Genomic DNA, 26,115 nt, shown 5'->3' with positions numbered 1-26,115 from the left:
GAATACAATAGATGAGAATAGAATATAAACTGTGTTTTGTTTTTTGTTTTTCCCCTATAGATATTCTGTATTACACACATGATGTTAATTTGCATCATCAGTCACAACAAATTCAGTCATAGTGTAAAATGTACCACAAAAGTTAGCTTTTGCACAGCAGCTTCTCACATGGGACAGGCTAATTGCTCAAGATACCGAGCGGAAACAGTCTTAGATCTCTCTGCACATCTGTGGTTGGGACTTGCTTTGTAAGTTTTGTAATGTCGGCATTATTGGCTTTCCTGTCCTCGTTTTCCGTGGTTGCCATCCCCATTTTGGAGCCTGTATCTGATTTGTGATCTGATACGTGCAGATCTTATCACTCACAAATATAAGGCCCCAGCACTGCCATAACAAACATCTCTGTCTGAAATGCGCTTCATGATGTCTCTGGTCAGCATCACTCTCATCAGCAGCATTCTTCTGAGCCTGTTTCCTCACACTTCAGCAGCATGTAAGTTTCTTATGGATACAAATGAGGTCTGCATTTTTTTGCTTTGTTTTATTGCATTGCTGTGGATTCAGTTGACTTTTCGTATGCCTTTTAATGAGCACTATAGTAGAAACAGACCTACTTTATGTGGGTCTATGACTGACTGTAAGAAAGATGCTTTGTTTGCCATCAGACGGGCCGCTGAACTATGCCTGCTGTGTGAAATACACTCGAAAACCTCTGGCCTTCGGTGTGATCAAGGGCTTCATCGAGCAGAGCTCCCGCGAGGTGTGTCGCATAGATGCCATCATGTGAGTCGCTGTGATCTGACCTCAGAGAGTCGGGGTTCACCCTCTTACCCACACAATGTGGTTACACCAAAATCTGTGATTATTTAACCATACATTTAAATATGAGGGCAAACAGCCGATAAAAAAAAAAAAACAAAAAAAACAAAAAAAAAAAACATAGCATTAACACAGGACATACAGTCGATACATTGAAAAATCTGTGACTTTTTTAATAGTAATAATCATAATTTTAAAGATGTTAAAAGTGGGTGATTGCCATAACATATTATATTATATATTATAACGTTAAAAAATATACCTTAAAGTTTGGGGTCTGTAAGATGTTTCACTAAAGCTCACCAAGGCTGCAATTGTTTGATTAAAAAGCATTTAAAAAAACAGCAATATTTTGAAATATTATTACAATTTTATAATTTTACTTTCTGTAATGGCAAATCAGATCTTACAGCATCATTATTCCAGTCTTCAGTGTCACGTGATCCTTCAGAAATCATTCTAATATGCTGATTTTCTGCTAAAGAAACATTTCTTATTATTGTCAATGTCGAAGACTGCTTTATATTTTCGGAGAAAATTGGATAAACTTTTTTCAAGATTCTCTGATAAATATTAAGTTCAAAAGAACAGCATTTATTTGAAAAAAAAAAACCTTTTAGTACATTAATGTCTTACTATCACTTTTGATCATGTAATGCAATGGCAATTAAAAAGGATAATGCCATATTTATTTTATTTTTATTTATTTTTTTACATATTTTTTTATTTTATTTATTTCATTTTTGGTGGTGGTTGAGGAGTCCTCCATGTAAAGCACTTTGAGTGTCAAGAAAAGTGCTATAATATAAATGTAACAAATTATTATTATTTTAATTCTTGAAATCAACTTTTCACTCAATTTATGTTGATGATATATTTGGAAAAATAATTATAATTAAAATATATGCATTGATGTTTAAAAAAAATGTATACTAATAATGTGTAATAATAACGTGTAATGTGAAGCGTGTAATAATGTGATTGTTTTTTTTTTTTCATTTAAAATTAAGCCATTAATCCAGGCGTCAGTGCCACATGATCCTTCACACATCATTATATGCAAATTTGGTGCTCAAGAATTTTGTTGAAAACAGTTGTGCTGCTTATTTATGTGGAAATCATGATATTCAGTATATTTTGTTACAAATGATTTGAATTAGAAATTTGGAACACTGTAAAATGTTCCTGTCCAGTTTTAATCAATTTAATGAATTCTTGCTGAATTAAAAGAATTTCTTTAAAAAGTAGTAGTCTTTTGAAAAGTAGAGTATAATATATAAATTGAGTTAAAGGCAGCTTTTAAAAAAGCTCAAATTGCATACATTATTTAGATGAGTTTTACAGTAGCTATCACTTGCAGCACCTTCAAAAGACAATAAAACAGTTTTGCGATCATTGGTTTGTCTCCAAAATCAAATTTCGTAATCTTTCTCTTTAAGTTTCTTCACCAAGAACAACAAGAAGGTGTGTGCGAGCGTTGAGGATCAGTGGGTGAAAGCAGCGCTGGCACGTCTGAGGTAAGCAGGACAGAGTGTGTGACATTTAAAACAAGTCACCTCATATTTGTGGCAAATTTTTCCATTGAAACATTCAAGGTACTGTAACATTTACGATCACTGAGCAGTAAATAGTGTCACAGACTCCTTATTGATTTGTTATTTTATGATGGCCAAAATAACACTGACTTGAATTTATATTTTCTTCACAGGTCCAAAATAGCTAAATTGTCAGACAAGAGATCTCAGCGCCTCACCACTGTTGGACTGAAAAATACGAATCCCAGAACCACCACCCACAGCCCATAAAGCATTTGAAGAAAAATAAGCATTTAAACAACAATATGATGGCAGATTCTTTTAATTATCCTCTTTTCTGACTAGTCATCCTTGACAATGACAAACTCTTGTATTCTATATTTTTGTACTCACTTTTGTATCACACAAAATGTATAATTCAATGTGAGGTACTGTACAGTGTCTTCAACAGCAATACTGAAAAAAAGCATTAAAAACTGAAGTAGAATATATATATATATATGTACGACACTTAAAAAAACAATCTTTACAAAATCTTTACTTTACAAAACAATCATTGTAATTTAGAATAACCCATAACACCTCTGTATAAAAGGGTGAGCTTCTGATGCATCAGAGCACAATGTCAAAATCTCAACTTTGTCCTTATCAATCCCAGCAGGCCTAAGTACAGGTGACCCAATTTTCAACTTTTGTCTTTTCAGCTGATGACAGCTTTTGTCTTTTCTTTACTCAGAGTTGCTTTCAGATCGGTCCCGGATCGCTCTTAAAGAGCCCCTATCATGGATTTTTGAAAATGACTGTTCATATGGTGTGGAATATCTCTAAGGGAATGAAAACATCCTGCAAAGATTTATATCTGAAAGTGCACCGTATATAAAGTTATTGTCTTTCAAAAGTGAGAGTCGACTCTGAGTCTATGAAATGAATTGTTTTTGAAACGAGTCATTAGCTGGTTCGTTGTGACGTAGAGAGGTCATTGGCCGCGCCCAGTTACTGCGCGCGCAGACGGAAGTGTAAACTTGAAGTCTACACATTCAAATACTTCATCATAGCATCATGTCGAGAAGACGCTGTGTTCTACAAAGCAATATAGTTCAGCCACTTTGTTTTCATTTACCAGGGACGAGCATGTGAAGAATCAGTGGTTAGAGTTCATATTTGCAACGATACCACAACATATAGCCCGATTGTGTTCTCATCGTTTTAATGACGAATCGTTCAAAAACATAAATGAATTCAAATGTGGATTCGCAAGCGGTTGTTCCTGAAGGAGGGCTCAGTAACTTACTTACCCAGTGTATATGGATCAGCTTCCTCCTCCGAATCACAACCTGTAAGTATTATTAATAATTGTTGCTTTTACGGGTTTTGACAACGCATTCTCACCCCAAGGCGTCACCTTTGACCATGCTTCAATATTTGACGTTTTAGGCACCCTTTAGCGTCACTTACATGACGCGATCCTACGGCGTCATCTAACTGACGCTAAAGGAAAGCGTCAGTTAGAGGACGCGGTTAGGTTTAGGTGTGGGGTGGGGGTAGGGTACACACGATCCTAGGGCGTCATCTAACTGACGCTAAAGGGCGCCTAAAGCGTCAGATATTGAAGCATGTCCAAATGCTTCCCAAGGCGTCTCTTAAGTGACGCCTTGGGGGTGAAAATGGGCTGGTTTTGAACAGTTTTGTAGCGTCGGGCACGAGAAGGGAAGGCGTAGTAAGTATGTGTGTGCATGTGTGTGTGTAAGTTATGCTCAGCGCATCTTCTAGGTCTCCAATGTCATTTTTTTTTAAAATATGTGAAATGTTTGTAGCTGTTATTGGAGTTGTCATAAAGAATAGAGCGTCTTGTAGTACTGCACTGCTTTATCAATATGTTTATGCGTTATGCTAACAAACAATAACTCACTAGGTCTGTCATCTGACCAATCACCGCCGATTAGCGTCACGCAAAGGAGTGGTTTGGAAAAATGAGTCGTTGTACGAATCATTTGGGTGTTGGTGAGCAAATCAGTTAAAAATAAATACATATTATCAGACAAATAAAGTGTTTTTTTATCCTTGCATGCATGTTAAACTGTTTTTGGGAACACCTAAAACAAAAATACAAACATTTCAAATGCTATGATAGGGGCTCTTTTCAAGTTAAGACTCGTTTGTAAAAGTTTTTAAGCTAAATTTGAGTTTTCTGAGAGGATTCTTAGAATCTTTATGAATACGGGCCCTGATCTATAAGTGTGGAATGGAATCTTGTGATGTTAAAGAGTGCTGCCACCTTATTTTTGGCACATGATACAAAGGCAGAGTAACTGCCAAACAAGGGTCAAAGGTCAATTTTGAGCTCAAGTTTTTGGCATACAAACATTTCTTCATTATACTGTTGGGAGTCCAACCTGTAATACTTTTGTCTGAACAGAAACTTAAAGTAATTTTTCTCAGTTTCACACTCAGCGAGTTAAGGTCTTTGGCCTTTGCAGGGCATATATATATATATATATATATATATATAGCCTAAATTCAATCTGAGAAATCAAGATGAAAAACACGTGCACACATTTTCATATTTAAATGCAGTTGATTTAGTAATTCAGAAAAAATAAATCTGTTTCTGTTTTGGCATTCAAGGCTGTGTTCATCTCATATCCTGAGATCCTCCTCAAAGTTGATAGTGTTGTATTGAGTGCCACTCTACGCGGCTCAGGAGAAGAGTCGTCCTAAAAGAGGTTAAGAGCTTCATTGCTGTAACTTAGTTGTATAGGAGAATAATTAAAGAGAAAAAAGAGAGACTATTTAACTTTATGTATTATGATGATTCTATACACAAAACTGATTTATTAGTCAGTTGATGAGAATGACAGCAATGATAGAGAATGCTGCCATCTAGAGGTGAAACAAAAACGAGGCTATTTCTCCTTTAACTTTACAACCTTGCCACTGCAGTTTTGTTTAAGCTCTAAAAAGAGGTAATCAAAATATAAACTATGAATAAAACATACAACTATGAATAATAACTATAAATGTTTTATCATAATGGGACTACATTTCTCAGTGGTTATTAAGGTACATTACCACCAAATGTATTCAGTTCATTTCACCTCTGCTGGAATACATTGTAACAAAACCTCTCGTTAACTTAAAACGATTTCAAAGCTAATCCCAGATCTGAGTCTGTAGCGTTGGTATTGCAGAAATCATCAACATCAGACTCAGCAAAACCCACTTAAATATCCTAAATGAACTAATCCTGGCTTACATAGGAACATAGATTGTAAACAGTAATAAATGGCTTTCATTAGTCAAATTCTTGAAAAGGCAAATACTGTACATATTGATGAATATACACATCAATTCACTGATAAGTTACATCACAATAAATAGCATGAAACTTACACAGCATGTTCAACAAGTTAACTGTTTCAGCACAATTCTTAATCCATCTAAACATCTTTAGAGTATTTAAGGGGAGGATGTTGAGAGAGGTGTTGAGATGTGTTGCTGTTCATCTTCTGCAGTCTGAGAAAAAGACTAGACAAAGCATTAGTATATTGGAAATGTCTGCTCTTTCTGATAGATCCTATAAATGAAATTATTCATTAGTCCTACTCTATAGGCTATATACTTGTGATCTAGCAGAAATCATGTAAAGATGTTATAAGCCAGCAAACGCGATAGGCAACTTTATTATTATAAAGTAGTTTAACACTTGACATATTGTTATTATTAACCTATTAGCATCATCAGTAGTTCAGTAGACTGCAGTAACAGGGGAGTTACATTATTTACAACATTGCAAGTACACCACAGCGGCTCTAGGGGTCGCTGTTTCACAAAAAACATCAGAGCTGCATAGTGCAACCCGGTCTCATAGTGTGGCTTTAAAAGTATAGCATCTCACATACTCACTCGTCCCCATGATCATCACTGACATAATGATGCCGTTGGCTGCGAGACTCATCATCTGCTGCTTGAGCTGCATGTTGTGTTCACTGGATCTTCTGTCAATGCTCACTGACATCTCACTTATACACTGGCCCTTTTTACATCATCAATTTTACACCAGATTTATAATACCCAGATTTGTGGTATTTAATTACTTTATTTTGTGGAGAAACCATTGATAATGCAATCCTGTGCCTGTGAAATGGATGAAAGGAAAGATCCCCCAGTCAGAGAAGATGTTATTTTTTATTGCAGATTTTGCTGAATTTTCTGCTGTTTACTGTTTGGTAAAAATATATTTGTTGCTCTCCCCCCGCATGTACTACTATGTTGATTTTATTTGAACAAATAAATAAACATAAATAAGCAGTTTGAACTTATGTCATAGGCACATGATAAGGACATGGACCTAGCAGATCCTTCATGTGGCCGGAGGGGAGCAGAGCAGAAAAGAGGAATGTGAAGGCTTCTGGAGAATTCGTGAGTAAGAATCACTCAAATCATGACTGTATAGGGTGGGATGTTCACCCTTGCACTTTCCATTCTGACCTCCATAAACTAACTCAAGACTCGAGAGTTATTAAAGGTACAAAGACGGTCCTTTCCAGTCTCTAAAAACTCTTTAAAATACCATACTCGAAAACTGTCATCTAACGCACTGTGCCTATAGCTCTATAAAATGATCACAGTATTCAGTAAGTAAGTAGGTGAATTATTGGTAGTGGGAGTTTGTGTGGTGTTTTTTCATTGTGTGTCAAGCATCTCTGTCTTGTGCGCTCCCAGTTATTCAATTTATCCCAATATTGTTTATTAATATTCCAATTTCTTATAACAGTAGCTCTAAAATTCTATTTAGCACATGGCGGAAGTCTGATTTCAGCCTTGTTGAAGACCATGTTCCTCACATGCCTTCAGAGTCTCTCGTGAATTGTGTGCAACAGTTGTGCTCAACAGCACACAATGTTTCCGGCACACTAAATCAGGCCACTAGACTCTTACGACCTAGAAAAAAAAACACAATTGATTTATCTTTCTAAGTTCACTTGCTAGGGGTCGCCATTGTGTTTCTACCTGAAAAAAGGGAAATATATTGGAGGCTTCTTCTCACAGTAGAAACTTCTTCTTGGGTGGCTTATCAAGATTGATGTTTGAAATGTGCTTTAAATTTTGGTTCACAAGGACATGTTAACCTCAAAGACGTGTTAAAAGTTGGGAAATGTGGTTTTAAAAAAAAGCTTCCACTTTCACCCCCACATCAACCCACATTTTTCTCGTGTTTCTTAAATGCACGGTCACAATTTGAGGGTTGGCAAAAACAATTTGCAACGTAGTATGCAAATTGATGCTGCATAAAAGTCACTATTTTAGATATTAACTAATTAGCTTTTATTTCCATATTCCTATTTTGTTTGACAGATTGTCAAACAGATTATTCTGTTTGGAAAACCTATTAATTATTATTAATAAATTATTATTATTTCATTAGGGTGTTTTTGTGTATGATTACTTTTGATTGCTTCTTACTCAAGGAACAATTATTGGTATTTGTATTGTATAACTTCAAACATTTAAATCATAATGTAAAAGCTGATTAAAACTTTACATGTGTGTGTAAATATGAAAAGTCTAAAATAATGTACCACATTCAAAAGCGAAACAGTTTGAGATAAACAGTTAGATACTTTATTATGAGCCTGTTAGCCACAGATCTTATATGTTGCTGCGAGAACTGCAACAAGATAAAGACCCTCAGATTGTGGTCTGAGAAAAAGAGAAGGCCGCCATGACCTAGAAAATCAGGAAATGCAGCAAGCAGACTGTAAGTAAAGTTTCACGAGTCAGTGTTTCCCCAAACCATCATTCCAACGAACATTCGCAAACAGCATCGCAAAGTTGTGTGATTTGAACGTCAGCTCTCGACCTGTGGTTAGAGGCGTTGTTTCTATATTGCAACACATTTGGACGTAATAAATCCTTATCTTGAGCAAAATAAGCAAGCTGACATTCAGTACAACCGGTGCCTTTTATTTAGAATACATACAAATGTAATTTACGTCTTTTAGTTTTTCAAAAGATTTTAAGTATCGTGTTTGAAGAGTGCGCATGTGCGAATGTGCTCTACTATGGAAGAACGAGCCAAATAATGAGTCTGGTAATAAAGCAAAACAACTGAGAGCAATTAGACATTGTCCTCAGATGACATGTCTGTAATTCATATAAAACAATCTAGCGTTAATTGGATCTCAAACAGTTTCAATAAAAGTAGTTCTTACTCCACCACGTGTGAAACCAACGTGGTTGAACGATACATTGCGACAGTGGGTTTCGGGAAACAGTCGCGACTAGCTAGTTGATTTCTCCAACGATGGATCGTACTATGGTAGTGAAGCAGTGAACTACGTCGTTGTATGGGAAACGCACCCCTGGGGTGTGTTTTCTCGAAAGCATCGTTAACCAACCATGGTCTCAAGTTCCGTCGTTATCAGCATAGTTCAACGAGTCGGTGTTTCCCGAAACCATCTTTCCAACGGCAATCGCAAACCGCATCGCAAAGTTGTATCGTTTGAACGACAGCTCTCAAGCTGTGGTTAGAGGCATCGTTTCTATATTCTATGACATTTGGAGGTAATAAATCCTTTTCTTGAGCAAAATTAGCAAGCTGACATTCAGTTCAACCGGTGCCTTTTATTTAGAACACATACAAATGGGATTTACGTCTTTTAGTTTGTCTACAGATTTGAAGTAACGTGTTTGAAGAGTGCGCATGTGCGAACGTGCTCTACTATGTAAGAACGAGCCAAATTTTGAGTCTGGTAAAAAAGCGGAACAACTGAGAACAATTAGAAATAGTCCTCAGATGACATGTCTGTAATTTATATAAAACAAATCTAGCGTTAATTGGATCTCAAACAGTTTCATTAAAAGTAGTTATTACTCCACCACGTGCGAAACCAACGTGGTTGAACGATACTTTGCGACAGTGGGTTTCGGGAAACAGTCGTGACCAGCTAGTTGATTTTTCCAATGATGCATCGTACTATGGTAGTGAATCAGCAAACTACGTCATTATACATTAGCCATTAACTTTTAAATGCATTATTATATTCAAATTGCAAACACGTGAGGAGAGTCTCCGCATGAAAGACCCACGACTGGTAGGGGATCGTCCAACTACATTTCTCTTCGAAACTGTAGGAAATTATATTAGATTGAATGGATGATTTTAACTGAGCTGTCTGTTAAAGATGATGAAGTAGATTGTCCCGAAGCCTGCCTACTCTTTTGCTACACACTCCAAAGTATATACTTTTTTTACCAAAAGCGATCACATGATTCTTTTCATTGGTTCAATGGAGGACGAAGGCTCAACCCACTTAAGAAACCAATGTTTTGCTGACCTGTAAAGTTGGTAGGGAAAGCAAAAACTTGTATGATTATTTTTTCTGCATCCATTGCAAATGGGTTAGTTATTCTAACTAAGGTTGTTTCGCCAAGTTTATAGTGTAAATGCAGATAAAATACAGTATATCACCTTTAAAGTTACACTGTGTAACTCTTTTCGTTTATTCTTAGCTAAAACACTTAATATATATAAAATATAAAATATATGTGCTCATTAATGTATATTTACTTCCTTCAAGTAAGAAAGGATTCTCGTGACTGTATAATATGCCATTGAAAACATTGAGAGTCGCCAAGGAAGCGAAAAAGAGAATTAAGACGGCAAATCAACAAGACAAAAGTAAATATTGGAGTGGCCAATCCAAGATGGAAAGAGCTCATGACGAGCAACGATTTTAAGAAGGAAGCCGACGTTGCCTGCTTTCTTCTCGACAGGAAACGTTAATTAAGCCTATTTGTGTATATTGGAAGTTTTATTGTTGCTTGGCCTATCATGGTGTGCTGTGCATAACGCTAGAACGACATCTAGGATTCCTCGCGTCAATGATGAAAAGTATTGTTTACCTTGTAACATAAATCTGTGTTCTATGACGGATATCATGTGATTCATGTGTAATATTTTAATGGCGCTATAATTTGTAGCGCAATAAGTGATATGTAGGCACTTTAAATTTTAGTTATTTTTTCATTTATTTTACTTTATTCACAATTAATGTAGCCTAATGTGATAATGCAGTTGTAATGCTGAGTTCCAGGCAACCTGTAACCTGTGTTTTTACAACATGTAACTGGGAGTACATCGATATAGTACGAGTTCACGGATGGGACAGTCAAGGGTTTGACTCCCGTTCCAGTGCACTTTCACGGGTAGCCTATAAGGTTGGAAAAACACAGGTTACAGGTTGCCTGGAACGCAGCATTAGATAGCTTTTTCTAAGCGAGACTTTCACCTTCACTTTCACATCTGTCCTGTAATCTTATTAATTAAGACGAATTATTGTATGATGTAAATATTTTTCACACTATGACACCTTACTATGACTAGCCTACACTTCACTATATTGGCCACCGTAGGAGTTAAAACGAAATCAGAATTGAGAGGATCAGAAACTAATATTCACTGCATGATCATATAACTTTTCACTGCTAGATGGGGGTAAAAATCCCACAGTGTAGCTTTAAAAGATGTAAGCTGGTCACCATTGGACACATTGAAATTGGAAGTAGTGTAAATGAGGCCAAAGATGATCAAACTAGTTGCCGAGTGTGGTCTTTCTGGTAAAGCTGGTTGACCAAGATGGTCTTGCTTAGCAATTAGATGAACATGAAATTGTGCACACAAATAATGGTTTATCCACCTTATTCCTGACGACCTTACTGTGTTTTGAATTATGGGTGGCACTTCCGGTTTGGGGAACTTCCATTCAAAAAGGCTGAAATGATTCATTTCAAATCATAAGGTTGCCCTACAAAAAAAGCTGATCTGTCAGTTTGACTGGATGAGCTGTCAATTCTCCTTAATTTATTTTCAGACATCATGAGAATAACACTATACTTGGTATTTTAACGTGACATGTTATGATAAGAATATCTATGACAAGAGCTCTCCAGTCGCTGCTTTCTTTTCCTCATGATGATTTTAAATTTTTTTCACTTTGCAATCCCTTGTAAAAGTATGAAAAAGGACAACATATACGGCACAATTGTGGTCTGTTAATTTAACAGTCTCCGGTCTCCATAATTTAATTTACAATATTCCATTAATAATTCACTGGAATTTACAAAGAATCTCTCGTTATTCTCCTCAAATCCTTACGTCTCTTTCCAGGTTTGTTTTCACGGGTAAATGCAATTCATAATCTGTCAAAATGATGAAAATCACTTTGATATAGTGTCTCGTAATGCTGAACTTAATGAACATTATTGATTAAGGCGTGTTACACAATACAGATATTTGCCTAATACAGTGATATTTAACCAAATACTTGCGCATTTGGGGCTTTTTGGTCTGTTGAAAGTACCTTTTTGATTCTTTTACACTTTTAATTTTCATTTTAATGTTCGATGGTTGAAGGTTGAGTCGATTAATGTCATCTCATGACACTTTTTTAGCGTATTGCGTTCATAGAGCGAGCCTTCACTAATTGTTTACTACTTAACGGAAGTTACACTCATAATTCGCGCAAAGCGTCATGGGGCGTAGCAATAAGGTGCAAATGGACTGATCTGCACATATGTGCTTAACCTGGGTGTATTGACCTCGTGCACCTTGTGTTGTGGACCTAGTCTTTTGTTTTGTTTAGTTCCTTTTGCCCCCTTAATTGTTTCCAGGTGTCTTGTTAGTCCCATTACATCTACTGTATATGAGCCCTATTCCGCATCCAAAATCACATACTATATAGTAGGTCCTCCATTAAGTTTGAAACTTGCATTAACACTAGAACGGCCACAACGGTCATTTTGACCGTTTTGAATTGTATATCTACAATAACTTTGTTGAAAAAAATAATAAAATCCTGCTGGTACCTGACTTTTCCTAAAATTGTCTGTATTTTCATTTAAAATGATTTTCGTATGAATTAAGTTACGTAAACGTAAGGCAAAACAAAACAAATGAACATATTTACCTATTTCGGCCATAGACGGTCATATTGACCGCACTGAATTTCGCAATATTTTTTTTGTCAAATATCCCGCGGTTGATCGTGGTCTCTCTCTCAACTGTCAACAGTCCGTCCGGTCACCTCTGTAGCGGTGTTTGCTTTATAATAATTTCTACATTAGTTGTTGACCAGAAATAAGCAAACAAAACCAGACTACAGTTATCAATACTTACGTTATAGGCTATATATCATCAGAGAGTGATTCAGAGTCAGAGTTCACATCAAGGAAAAAGAGACGGCTGCTATCATCAAACACGGCGGATCCAGATGTTCAATTCATATCGGATGATCCTGGGGAGCTCTGCTGCCCTGTCCTGCGCTGTTTGTTTTGCTGCATGGGCTGTTCACTAGTTCTGCTAGTCCTATTATTATTATTAGCCTATTGACCGCTTCTCATTTTCGTCATAGTTTGTCATTCAAACCTAGTTTTTATTTAGTTATCGTCTCGTTTCCGTCTTTGAAAGAATGTGGTTGACGAAAATAATTACGAAAATTATTCGTCAAAGAAATAAACACTGTTTTGAATCTAACGGTCAAAATGACCATTTGTGGCCATTCTAGTAGTTTTGGAATTCTGGCACTTCTACACTCTAAAAAATGCTGGGTTGTTTTAACCCAATTTTGGGTCAAATATGGACAAACCCGAAATGTTGGGTTAAAAATGTAATGTAAAAATTTAACCCAACGGCTGGGTTAGTCCATATTTGACCCAAAGTTGGGTTAAAACAACCCAGCATTTTTTAGAGTGTAGTGTTAAGACTCTTAAAAAAGTAGGCTATATTCTATATGAATGTGTAGTATGAATGTGTGTAGTACGAATGAAATTCAGATGAACCATGTTCACAACGTTCATTGACATGTGTGATCTATGGTGTCAGTTGTCAGCCTTTAACAAATCTTCTCCTGTGTCCTCATGGGATAGTAAAGTTTCCATCGAATGCACATTTCAAAATCTCACTGAAAAGTATTAGGTCATCAGGCGACTTTTCACCTACTGTTTTTCCAGTATTTATTCGGACACTATTCTGTTGGCATACTGTTTTTTGCATCGCCTACTTCGAATTCGAATCAAATTCGATTTCGGTCGCAGATCTCGTGTTTCCACTCCTCAATGTTGGGTCTTGTCTTCACATCATTGGATGTCCATGCTGTGTTTTACACTGGTTGCTTTCTCATTGCTAAAAAAAAACAACAAACAAAAAAAAAAACATTTAACCACATGTGATGTGCACTCTGATTATGCTACAGAGTAAAGTCCCCCAATTTGTGGTTTGAGAAAAGAAGCAGACCGCCATGATCTATAAAAATAAAAATCAAGAAATGCATCAACCAGAGTTAAAAGTAAAGCAAAGTGCAATTTGTCAAAGATAAATTATGCAATCAAAACACCTGTTTCAAATACACAAGACATCCTCTAATATAACTCTAATAGTTTATAAATACTTATACAACATTAGTAAACATGTATTAACTAACATAAACTAAAAATGAGCAATACATTTGTTATGAATCTATGTTAATGTTAGTTAATAAAAAATACAGCTGTTAATTGTTCATGATAGCTTATAGTGCATTAACTACAGTTAACAAATGCAACCTTTGATTTTATTATTATATTAGAAAGTCAATTTAAATTGCTGAACTATTATTAAATGCTGAACTATTGTTCATTCTTAGTTCATGTTTATTAAGGTTGTTAACTAATGAACCTTATTGTAACGTGTTACCAATATTGTTTTCGTGTTGTATCTGAATCGTACACATTTACAGCATCAGTTTACCTGACATTTTGTTATACCTTCAAGCAATTAAACGTAATGTGACCATACTGTCCTCCTGACTAATAAAAACCTTAACCAGTAGTCTGGTTCGTTTTCTGCCTGTGGTGGCATGAGAGTGGAGCTGTTTTAGTGGGTGGTGTTCCATGTGCCCTAGTTCAGAGCTTAAATAGACTGCATCTTTCTTGAGGGTCACATCACAGGTGACTACCAAGCTGGAATATGAAGTCGCATGTGTTGGGTTTCAGTGCAGTTCTGCTGCTGTGGCTTCTAGTCTCGTCCTCAGTGCAAGGTGGGTTTCACACATTCTTAGAAAAATTCAGAAAGTCGTTTGTGTTGCTACTGAATTCATTACTGCTAATGAATATGCTAATGGGAAATGTATTTTGTAATGTCTTTCGTTTAGTGGTAGTTTACTTTTAAAAAATGAATGTCCTGCTTTTGTCTCCAATAGATCCCGTTATTCGTTCGAGCTGTCTAACTACTACAAATACTAGAATTCCTTTGAAGAATCTAGTTGGCTACAACATCCAGAACAAACCCTTGTTCCCTGTAATTGCTGTGAGGTGAGAATCCATTTAGATTTCTACAGAATTATTTTGTATTATTAAGACTCAAGGGATAATAAAAGCTTGATTTTATGTGACTGGAAATATTGTCATAATAGCTGTTCTGTTCCATTGTGTAGATTTCTTACAATCAAAGGGACCACAATCTGCTTGGATCCCTCCTCACCGTGGGCCATAAAAGCAATGAAGTACCTGGACGCAAAGAAGAAACATCAGTCAGCCATAAAGTACAGCTCGTCAATCTGTGACAGCGGCTCCTGAGAAAATGCCAATAAATACAAAATCATCTCAGTTTGAAATAAAATAATTTACTAATATATGACCTTGTCTGTAATAGAAGAACTGAGACTACAAAGTTCAAGAATATATTGTGCACAATTGTGAATTAATAATTATAATGAAGACTTTTTGGATTGATTACTGTATTCTAAAGATATTTAAAAACTTTTGTCAAACGTTTTATTCTAAAGAATAATGTGTAAATTTGCTTATTTGCAGCTCTACAACTCGAGTATGCTCTACTTCAGAGAAGCAGGTTTACAATTACACACAGAACTTAACAGAGATATGGAACACAACACCCACGGATACAGGAAACAAGACAGAATGTCATATCCCAGTAACCAAACTGGAGCAGGATTGGAGAGGATCTAATGAAACCACAGAGACATTTCAGCCGGTTGGGCTATCACAGGAGGAAGAGGGATCAACCATTATGAACAACTCATTACAATTGCAGAAGAAAAATGAGCAGGTTAAATACTCAGACTCTTACTTTTGTTTGAAAGAGGAGCAGGTTAAATACTCAGGCTCTAAATTTTGTTTGAAAAAGGAGTAGGTTAACTCAGGTTACTCAGGCTCTCAGTTTTGTATATATATCTTTGTGAGGATTTATGAGCACCACCACACCTAACAACATTAAAGGTGGCATATGTAATAATTGAGGTAACAATATACGAAAAATGAGCTACACGCATCAAAAGAATGAGAAGAAATAAGTGCAAAGATGTCATTAAAAAACTGACAAGTTATAGTGCTGCCGAGATATTAACCTGAATTAGCATGCTAAATTACTAGCCCCGGCCCGGCAGGTATCGTAATACCAGTTCCGGCCATGGGAGGCGGTATGCGGACGGGCAACGTTAGCACCAGCCAAACTGCAATAGACGAGTGAGTCGCGCTCGCGCCGGCCGGCTTGTGTGTACTTGAACCTGATGTCAGTCGTGTGGAAATGCAGCCAATTACTACATTTCAGTTCAGGGAAGAGTTCAAAAAATGATTGGTCGACATTATGCATGAGGAATACATTTTGGTAAGTTGTAGCACACTGTATCTTTCACCAGTGTTCGTGTTCTTTTTCAAGCTAGTAGAGACGATCGGTTCACGTGCGCTAGGGATCTGTAGTGTAACATGTACAAGCGCCAAAACGGTATTTATTCTTTGAATTGCGCAATATAATTGACAGAATCTGAGAGCTTAACTAACCTGCTTGCTAAGTGTCAATTGCGTGTGTCTCACGGTGAATTCACGGCGCTAGCTTGATCAACATCAGCGAATGCTGTCTGTCAAATTAATTCACTAACAATAAAAGTGTAATATGAACAAAACGAATACCATAAACTTCAAATAATTGCCCAAGCTTTTATTTTCCCATACCGTCGAAATGCACCAGCTTGTTTTTGAGATCTATGAGGCGGTCTTCATCATTTAGTGTTGAGATTCATAGTGTTTAGTTTAGTTCACTCTAGTGTTTAGTTCATTGAGTCTCTGATCTCTAAAAATCTCCAAATGTTCCACGTGAAACTGCGGTCTTCCAACCTTTTACTATCATGTCAAATGATTTCAATAACATGCGCGATGGTAGGAGCACAAGTCATTTTTTGGAGGTATACTGCCCCCATCTGTTATGGAATATGGAGTAGGATTTGATTTATGATGTTATATGGCACCTTTAAGTAAAGCCATATTTATTTAAATAGTGCTTTATACAATACAGATTGTTTCAAATCAGCTTCACAGTAATAGAAAATGTTGTGAATGTGTTAATAGGATCATGTGTTTTTGACAAAAGTTCTTCTATTAAAAAAACTATTTTACTTCTGTGCCATCTGTTGTGACACTTTCCCACCTGCAGAGCCAGAGAACTATGGACTGTAGTCTCAGACCGGAAGTAAGGACACAGTTGACAAATGCCAAAACTTCCATGAGACTACTACTTCTGGCCTGACACTGCTGGCCTGGTGCTGTGGTTTGCAGCCCTTTGGTGTTTGCTAGTGTGTCTCGCTGCTTCTTTGGGGACTTGCTATTTAATGGCAATGTCCTGTGCGAACAACCCCTAAACTTAAAATCTCATGCACAGTTATAGTTTGACTCATACATTCCAAAAGACTTGGATCAGTGGAGCTGTGCACACAGTCCAGCTTGTGAAAATCGATCAACCGCATCCTTGGCGTCTTTTGACATAATATCTAAGATGGTGGCAACTAATGGACATACTGAAATAAAATTAGTTTTAAATTATACTCATCTGGTAATCAAAAGTGACTGGGAAGGTCATGGAGAAAGAATGGGAAATTAGTTATTTATTTTGTAGTTGTTCCTGTGTGGATGAGGTTGTTGTGTCTGAGTGGTGTTTACATTGTCGTTGTGTGATGTGTCAACCACATGTCCATTCAGGTGCTGTCCAAGTGAAGTCCTGTGGTCATTCATACTGTATCCAGGTGTCTGTGCACCATTCAGGTTGAGTGGATTGGCACACACTGCAGAAGGATGATGGGGGGAGTAGTAGATATTGTCCTTTTAGCACTCTTGAACCTCTCAAACTTGTTTGGGTGGTGGCCATCCTGTTGGAACAGTCACCTCTGATTCCAGAAAAGATTGAAGTTGACTTGTTTTATATTGCAGGTTTTTTGCAGCCATGTATTAAGTCCAAGCACCCGTGAAAATGCTCAGGTGTTGCTCGTGGAAGGCTGCACGTACAGTAGTTGTATCCATGCTACTAATTTTTCTGACTATGAAGTCACCCACTATCAGAGTCCTGGGCCCAGCTGCGTTCTTAGCTGCCACTGTCTGCTCGACTTTGAGCCCCATTTAGCATCAGTGTTAGCTACAGGAAGCCTCAGTCTGTGTTCAATCACAGTCATCAAATTCAGGGATTCCTCATTCATTAATACTTCAAATCTGTTCTCAAGATGTATAGGTGGTGGTAGGAGACCAGTGTTTGCAATCCTTTTGGAGCCGGATCTGGGGTAGATGATGTTACTGTGGAAATATCTGTTGCTTATGACAATCTGATGTCTCAAGTGCCTTTGGGTCTCACTCCCTGTTTGTGCCATCGATTTGTAAGTCGATCAGCTTGTTTCTCAGTATCTCTATACTCGGTATAGCCAGTCGAGGAGCACTATTCATGGGACTCACTGGCTGTATGCTGAGGGCGTCCATGACGAAGCTCTGTTGTGTGTTCCGTCTGGTTTGGTGGTCCCGCAATTAACTTTGTTTCAAGAACTGCAATCTTTTGTAAAAGTCTGTGGCAGTTAGAGCAGCAAGTCGATTCCAGAAGAGGCGGAGCAGTAAGCAAGAGCGTCTGAACAGTAGCTGAGCATGAAGAATGTGTAGCAGAGGTTGAAAGCTGCAATTTTTAAATAATTATCAAATAATATATTTCGAATCAATCTTCGAATATTATCTTTGCTTGAAAATTTTGTTTTGTATGAATTGTATCTTCCTTTTAATCGATGTTTCATCGAACATTGACACGGAGGCGCTGCCACGTGAACTGGAGCGCGTAAATGAACTCAGCGTATAAAATACTTGTATATCCATAGGAAGTTTGAAATGTGTACTTTTAAACAAAACAATTAAAAACTAAAATAAATTGGCTACTCTCTGTTTATGCGGCTAATTCATCGGGTATGTGATTTTTCCGGATTATTCAGGTTTTTCAACCTGAAAATGTGAACTACATGATTTCCACGTATGTGCTCGGCCGATGTGCGAGTGTTTATAGGTGTATATTCATGGAAGTTTATATATTTATGTGAGTATGTATAGGTGTATGCATGCGTCAAGTAACATAATATGTATTGGTACGGATTTCATATTAGTGTGCATGTGTATTTCATATATGTATTTTGAACATCAACTAGTATACATGTATATGCAAGTAATTTACAGGTGTATATGCACATGTGTTATGTAGGTATTGATAAGCGAAGTTTGATTTAAATCCTCCGTGGCGCCTCATAGGATATTGCCCGCCCACTTATTGCACGCACAGACACCAGGGACAACTTGAACCTCAGACACTGCAGCTGATTCCTGTGGATACTGTACAGCATCATGTCGAGAAGACGCTGTAGTCTATAATGAAGGTAAAGCCAGTTTTTTTTTTTTTTTTTCACTGCCCAGGACGAGCATGTGAATAATCAGTGGTTGAAATTAATTTATAACATAGCAGAATAATCCTAAACTTGCTGTGTTTTCTTTATTTCCTTTATTTTATTTTAAAGATGCCATGTAATCAGACATATTAGATATTCCCGTCAATGCGAGTCATACCTAATTGAATGGCGAATGACGTGGTGAACCAACTGCGATCACATGACTCTTTTCAATGGTGCAATGGAGGGTGAAGGCTCAACCCACTTAAGAGACCAATGTTTTGCTGACCTGTAAAGTTGGTACGGAAAGCAAAAACTTGTGTGATTATTTTGTCTGTGTCCATTGCAAATGGGTTAGTTCATCTAACTAAGGTGGTTTTGCCAAGTTTATAGTGTAAATGCAGATAAAATACTGTAATTCCAATTTCAAAGTGTACAATGACGACCAGCTTACATCTTTTAAAGGTGATATAGAGTAAATTAGGCCAAAGATGATCAAACTAGTTGCCAAGTGTGGTCTTTCTGGTAAAGCTGGTTGACCAAGATGGTCTTGCTTAGCAATTAGATGAACATGAAATTGTGCACAAAAATAATGGTCTTTATAGAATTGGACTGACCTGCACAAAGTGCTTAACCTGGGTGCATTTTGACCTTGTGCACCTTGTATTGTGGGACTATCTTGCTGGACTGTGCTGCTGTAATGTTACCTTAATCATGTTCTTTTCTACCGTGGGTCACCTAACTTGGATCACAACACTGAGAGTACTAACGTTATAGCCTCCACTTGTTCTTCACGTGCACACAGTAAAATTTAAAACTGTTTAAAGAGAAGGCTTAATAAACTTTTGCATAGATAGATACTACAGTGTTGGGAGTAACGCATTACAAAAGTAATACATTACAGTAACATATTACTTTTTGCTGTAACGCAGTAGTGTAAGGCATTACTAATCAATTTTCAGTAATATTTTACTCGTTACATGTTCAGTGAGGCTTGTATTACAGTTGTATTACAGTGTATTGTCTGCTTTTACTTCTTAAAGGCAACAGACTATGTGAAAGTTTTAAAGCAGTCTTTTAGTGCCAGTTCAGAGCGGTCGCGTCTGTAACAATGTTTTTTCCTCATAAACGAACACGAAAACTAAAATAAAATGAATATTTTAAGTTCTATGGAGACTGGAGAGCCAACCCTTCCTCATCCGATTTGCGCAGTGTAATTAACAGAATTACAAAAAATATATTTTACCTCCTATTTTTTTTGTCACGCATGAATGTGTGTCTTTTCCCTAATAATAAAAATAAAACATAGACTGATATTTGTCTAATGTCTGGAGTCCTTTAAGGAAATAGCCTATATATGTTTCAATACATGAATTTTCTGAGAATTTTTATTTCAAGTTTTGACTGCAAATGTCATGTCCATAATGCTGGACTTCCCCAATTTTAAATAATTTATCCTCAACTAGTTTTGTGGTGTAGGTCTACGTATTTTATAATGTTAACTTCAAATAATACTAATAGCCTAATTTAAAGATAAGGCAGCATTGGATATGGACGGTAAGGAGAATAACGCTGGAGTTGGAAGAGGTGTGTCGCAATTCTGTAGGTTCATGGATGTGGCGAATCGCGATTTCGGTTTCATATTGCATATCGTTACAGCCCCAAAGTTAAGTTCTACTTAGTTATTTTGGTGAAAGTAACTCAAAAGTAATACATGAGTAATGTAACGCATTACAATTCTGGGACAGTAATATTGTAAGGTAATGAATTACTTTTAAATAACAGTAACAAGTAATACCTAATGTATTACAGTTTGGAAGTAACTTGCACAACACTGGTCAATATGCATCAATATGTCTTTCTCTTTCCTTTGTGCTTTTAACTTTTCGATGCGGCGGACTCGAAGTAGAGCTGTGACGCGTGTGGCTTCAAGCGCATCATTCTGCGCTCGGGATGAGCATGAGCGGTTTGTGCCGCACTGTATAAGGCATTTCAGACTGTTTGTAAACAATAGGCACCGCGATACTTCCGGGTGGCAGAACGCGAACGGCTTCTACTGACTAACTGAAGAGATCCAGCCGGCTATGCAACAGTTACATAGTTAAACACATTGTTGTTGATCAAAGTTGAATCAATGATGAAAACGTCTTGTGTTTGGGGTTGCTCTGCCAGATTTACAGCAAAAGGTGTAGGGGTTGTATCGATTTCTTGTGGGTGAAAAGGTTATAGCGAGTGAACGTTGTGTCGTCAAAAGTAGGAAATCTTATGAATCATATGATTCATCCAATGTTTACATTTCTGCTGCCAACCCTTTCAACTCTGCTTTGTCTATTCTCAAAACGGTCCATCTCCAAAATCATAGCAGAGCATTTATCTTCAGCCAGGACTATCATTCGAGACTAATATTAGTAAACTTGTCTCTTTTGAAGATCAGAATCATTGCCAGTCACTTCCTGAAGTAAAAGATAGCTGCCGACTCTCACGCATTGACGCATTGACACTCGCGCATTTGTCACTTTTCACACGCTCTCACGCCACACATTCATTTTCTCATGCAACTTACCGAAATGTATATTCCTCATATGTAATATTGACCAATCAGTGTTTTTCAACCGCACAAACAGGTTTATATAATAGCCGGAGAGCAATTGTCACATAACATTTACCTCAGGAAAGCAATGACCATGATAGGCTGTATAGCATGTTATTTTGGCAAGAAAAATGAGCTAGAGAGTATTTTACTAATAGGTGTAGGCCCACTATATTACATATTTATTATATTTTTTTGCTTATATCATTAAAAACAGTTATGATGAAAAACGCATTGTATTTATTTTTTTAATTTTTTTAAATGTATTACATTTTGCCACTCGGAAGAACGTCTATTACTGTTGTGACGTCATGGTGAATTGTCGTATTGGAGTCTTTCATAATTATATCAAAATACTTTTGCACGATGAATGATTATTAATAGCCTTTTTTTGTTCTGTCCTATCGATGGTGCTGCCTCATTAAACAGCTGTGCTATATATTTAATAAATGTCTTAATTTTATAGTAGACTATATATATATACATATATATATATATATATATATATATATATATCCCCACTAAATAATGAGTTTTTTTAATGTTCTGATTTTATACAGTTATTGTGCACTTGTGATTTTTCTAGACTAAATTTTGCTGCTGAGTTACCCACTAATCTAGTCTATAAAATATTTTATGATCATATAGGACTATATATATACATGATTTTTTTGTTTTTCTTTATAATAAAGTTGTCTGTGTTAAGTAGATTGTGTTTAACACAAAAACAAGTGATTATCATTTCAACACAGTTATACAAATTATACTTGGTCTCTCAGTATTTTCCTGTTTTATTTTTTTTGTCCTTAGCCAATCACATGCCTGAGTTATGAGAGTCTCAGTCTACATTTTATTATCAATGGTGTTTTAGGATGCCAAAATTATTATAATAATGTAATAATGATTTATATAATTATTCATATGACGTAAAATCCATATAGCCTATAAATGTACTATATACATGAAAATGAATATTAGTCCTAATTTCTTCACTTGCAAGCAATAAACCCTTGAGCTTTTATTTAGAAGAAAACACCATATAATCATGCTGATCGCGTGAGCAAAGTGCACACTTTTCTTTAAATCCCCCAGCACAAACAGGATGCCTATTCTTGTACTGTTTTATGAAGGCGCAAAGCCATTTCATGGTTTCTATTTTAATTTGTTGGCAAAATATAATGCTAGAGACTTTTATGTTAGGTTATAGGCTACATTTTACATCTCATATCTGTTGGAAAAAGGGAGAAGATAGTTCGGCAAAAGGCGAATTCGAACTCGGGTCGGGCGCATCAAAAGCTGCTTTCCGGGGAAACTCCCGAGTCCCAACTCTACCGATTGCCACTCCGCCTGTGGTGCCCGGCGCCCCTTAGATGTCCAACGCATTCTCATCCTTTAACGTCATATAGAGCGCTATATAACAAACGGCACTATACTACGCACATGGCACCCGTTATCGTTAATATAACACGCGCTGTGATGGGTAGGTTTAGGTGTGGGGTAGTCTCATATTACGCTAAAGGATTTATGACGACTTGGGTTCGCGTGTTTTATTAACGATAAAGGGTGCCATGTGCGTAGTATAGCGCCGTTTTGTCATATAGCGTTCTATGTGACGCTGAAGGATGAGAGCGGGCTGAGATGTCGTGGGCCCTGGCAAGTGCCAAGTTGCCCTAATGGTTAATCCGGCCCTGGCCTCATGGGATAGTAAAGTGTTCATTGAATGCAAATTTCAAAATCTCACTAGAAGTATTAGGTCATCCGGGGACTTTTCATCTTCTGTTTTTTCCAGTACTATTTATTATGTACTATTCTGTTGGCATACTGTTTTTTTAACACAGTCTCATCCCAAAAAGTCATATAACTGACGTTTTGGGACGTATTTTGACCATACGTCAATATCCGCCTTTTTAGGGCCCCCTTAAACGTCGGTAGATGGCGATCCCGGGCCGTCATACAACTGACGCTTTACCTTTAACGTCAGTTAGGTGACGGGTTAGGTTTAGGGTTAGGTTTAGGTATGGGGTAGAGTTAGGATCCCATAACCTCATCTACCGACGTTTAAGGGGGCCCTAAAAAGGCGAATATTGACGTATGGTCAAAAGACGTCCCAAAACGTCAGTTATATGACGTCTTGGGATGAGACCGGGTTGGTTTTTTTGCATAGCCTACTGTAGGGAAGTATTCGATTTCGGACGCAGATCTTGTGTTTCCACTACTCAATGTTGGGTCTTGTCTTCACATCACTGGATGTTCATGCTCTGTTTTACACTGGGTACTTTCTCATTGCAAAAAAAAACAAACATTCAACCACAAGGATGTGATGTGCACTCTGATTATGCTACGTAGTAAAGTCCCCCAATTTTTGGTTTGAGAAAAGAAGCAGACCGCCATGACCTATAAAAAATAAAAAGCACAAAAATGCATCAACCAGAGTTAAAAGTAAAGCAAAGAGCCATTTGCCAAAGATGAATTATGCAATCAAAACACCTGTTTCAAATACACAAGATATCCTCTAATCCAACTCTAATACTTTATAAATACTTAAACATTGTAGTAACACTAATATTAACTAACATGAACTAACAATGAGCGATACATTTGTTACATTTGAGCAGTACATTTGTTATATTTATGAATCTATGTTAATGTTAGTTAACAAAAATAATTGTGATTGTGTTAATTGATCATATTAGCTTACAGTGCATTCATTTTAACAAATGTAACCTTTGATTTTATGAACGTATTAGTAAATGTTGAAATTAATATTAACTAAGATTAATAAATGTTGAACTATATTGTTCATTCTTAGTTCACGTTTACTAAGGTTGTTAACTAATGAACCTTATTGTTAAGTGTTACCAATATTGTTTTCGTGTTCTGAATCGTACACATTTACAGCATCAGTTTACCTGACATTTTGTTATACCTTCAAGCAATTAAATGTAATGTGACCATACTGTCCTGACTAATAAAAACCTTAACCAGTAGTCTGGGTAGAGGTTTAAGTATGACCCTTCGTTTTCTGTGGTGTCGTGAGAGTGGAGCTGTTTTAGTGGGTGGTGTTCCATGTGCCCTAGTTCTGAGCTTAAATAGACTGCGCCTTTCTTGAGGTTCATATCACAGGTGACTACCAAGCTGGAATATGAAGTCGCATATGTTGGGTTTCAGTGCAGTTCTGCTGCTGTTACTTCTGGTCTCGTCCTCAGTGCAAGGTGGGTTTCACACATTCTTAGCAATATTCAGAATATTCATCTTTTGTGTTGCTACTGAATTCATTTCTGCTGATGAATAAGCTGATGATATTTGTATTTTGTAAGGTCTTTCTTTTAGTGGTAGTTTACATTTAAAATGAATGTCCTGCTTTTGTCTCCAACAGATCCCGTTATTCGTTCGAGCTGTCTAACTACTACAAATACTAGAATCCCTATGAAAAATCTAGTTGGCTACAACATCCAGAACAAACCCTTGTTCCCTGTAATTGCTGTGAGGTGAGAATCCATTTAGATTTCTACAGAATTATTTTGTATTATTAAGACTAAAGGGATAATGAAAGCTTGTCATATTGTCATAATATGTATATATATATATATATATATATATTGTCATAATAGCTGTTCTGTTTCATTCTGTAGATTTCTTACAATCAAAGGGATCACGATCTGCTCGGATCCCTCCTCACCATGGGCCATAAAAGCAAAGAAGTACCTAGACGCAAAGAAGAAACCCCAGTCAGCATCAAGTACAGCTCGTCATTCTGTGACAGTGGCTCCTGAGAATACACAAACCACAAATATGACTCGGTTATTGGCTCAAAATTATACTAGCTAGTTACTGCAATAACTGGCTATTATAATTTTGCAGTTTTTAAAGGGTTTTCTCTTTTTAGATAACATGCACTTTATTTTTCATCACACACTATAAGTTGTGATGTTTTTAATTTCAATTTTTCTTACAAAAAAAAGATTGTACTTTCATATTTTATACTATCTATTAATATCTATATTTTTTTTATTTTTCAAACAAAATTTTTTGGATGTGATTGTGTATTTTTATCTATAGATTATGTTGTAAAATATATTAAAATCCTTTGTGCCAGACTATTTTGAACTGCTTGTATTTAATTACTGTTGACTGAAGCGTTAAATGTAAATATGTGCGGCATCAAATGTAGACAAGTTATTGTTTCGAAAAAAGATGGACCCGTGTCTGTTTATTTAAAGTAAACTCAAATGTTATTCATTAAAATAGTCTTTTCATTATATTTTTTCATTATCAATAAAATTATTATTATTCATTCATTTTTTATTTTTATTTTCAAAACCATTCCTATGGTAAAGTAGTTTAACCACTAGTGAGCAATGACACATCTCAAACGCAAATCCAGATGTTTCTGACTAAATTCTAACATGCAATGTAGGATGCACTGAATATGTGAAAACCC

The 26,115-nt window shown here is 36.6% G+C and overlaps 2 protein-coding genes across 2 annotated transcripts; both read left to right on the top strand.

Annotated features, from left to right (window-relative positions):
- Positions 1-318: 318 nt before the first annotated feature.
- On the top strand, positions 319-2,841 carry ccl20l (C-C motif chemokine ligand 20-like). The gene is made up of 4 exons (XM_039654592.2): positions 319-493; positions 666-783; positions 2,259-2,336; positions 2,528-2,841. Exons 1-4 carry the CDS (start codon positions 412-414, stop codon positions 2,622-2,624), a joined length of 375 nt encoding a protein of 124 aa, XP_039510526.2. The 5' UTR covers positions 319-411; the 3' UTR covers positions 2,625-2,841.
- Positions 2,842-14,340: 11,499 nt separating this feature from the next.
- On the top strand, positions 14,341-25,771 carry LOC120465173 (uncharacterized). Its single transcript, XM_089131690.1, has 7 exons — positions 14,341-14,428; positions 14,591-14,702; positions 14,825-14,932; positions 15,204-15,539; positions 24,801-24,886; positions 25,051-25,162; positions 25,307-25,771. The coding sequence occupies exons 1-7, from the start codon at positions 14,359-14,361 to the stop codon at positions 25,500-25,502; spliced, it is 1,020 nt and encodes a 339-aa protein (XP_088987816.1). The 5' UTR covers positions 14,341-14,358; the 3' UTR covers positions 25,503-25,771.
- The last annotated feature ends 344 nt before the right edge of the window (positions 25,772-26,115 follow it).

The sequence above is a fragment of the Pimephales promelas genome, chromosome 5, assembly GCF_988280905.1.
Source record: "Pimephales promelas chromosome 5, fPimPro1.hap1.1, whole genome shotgun sequence".
NCBI lineage: Eukaryota > Metazoa > Chordata > Actinopteri > Cypriniformes > Leuciscidae > Pimephales > Pimephales promelas.
This window is presented reverse-complemented; position numbering and strand designations above follow the sequence as displayed.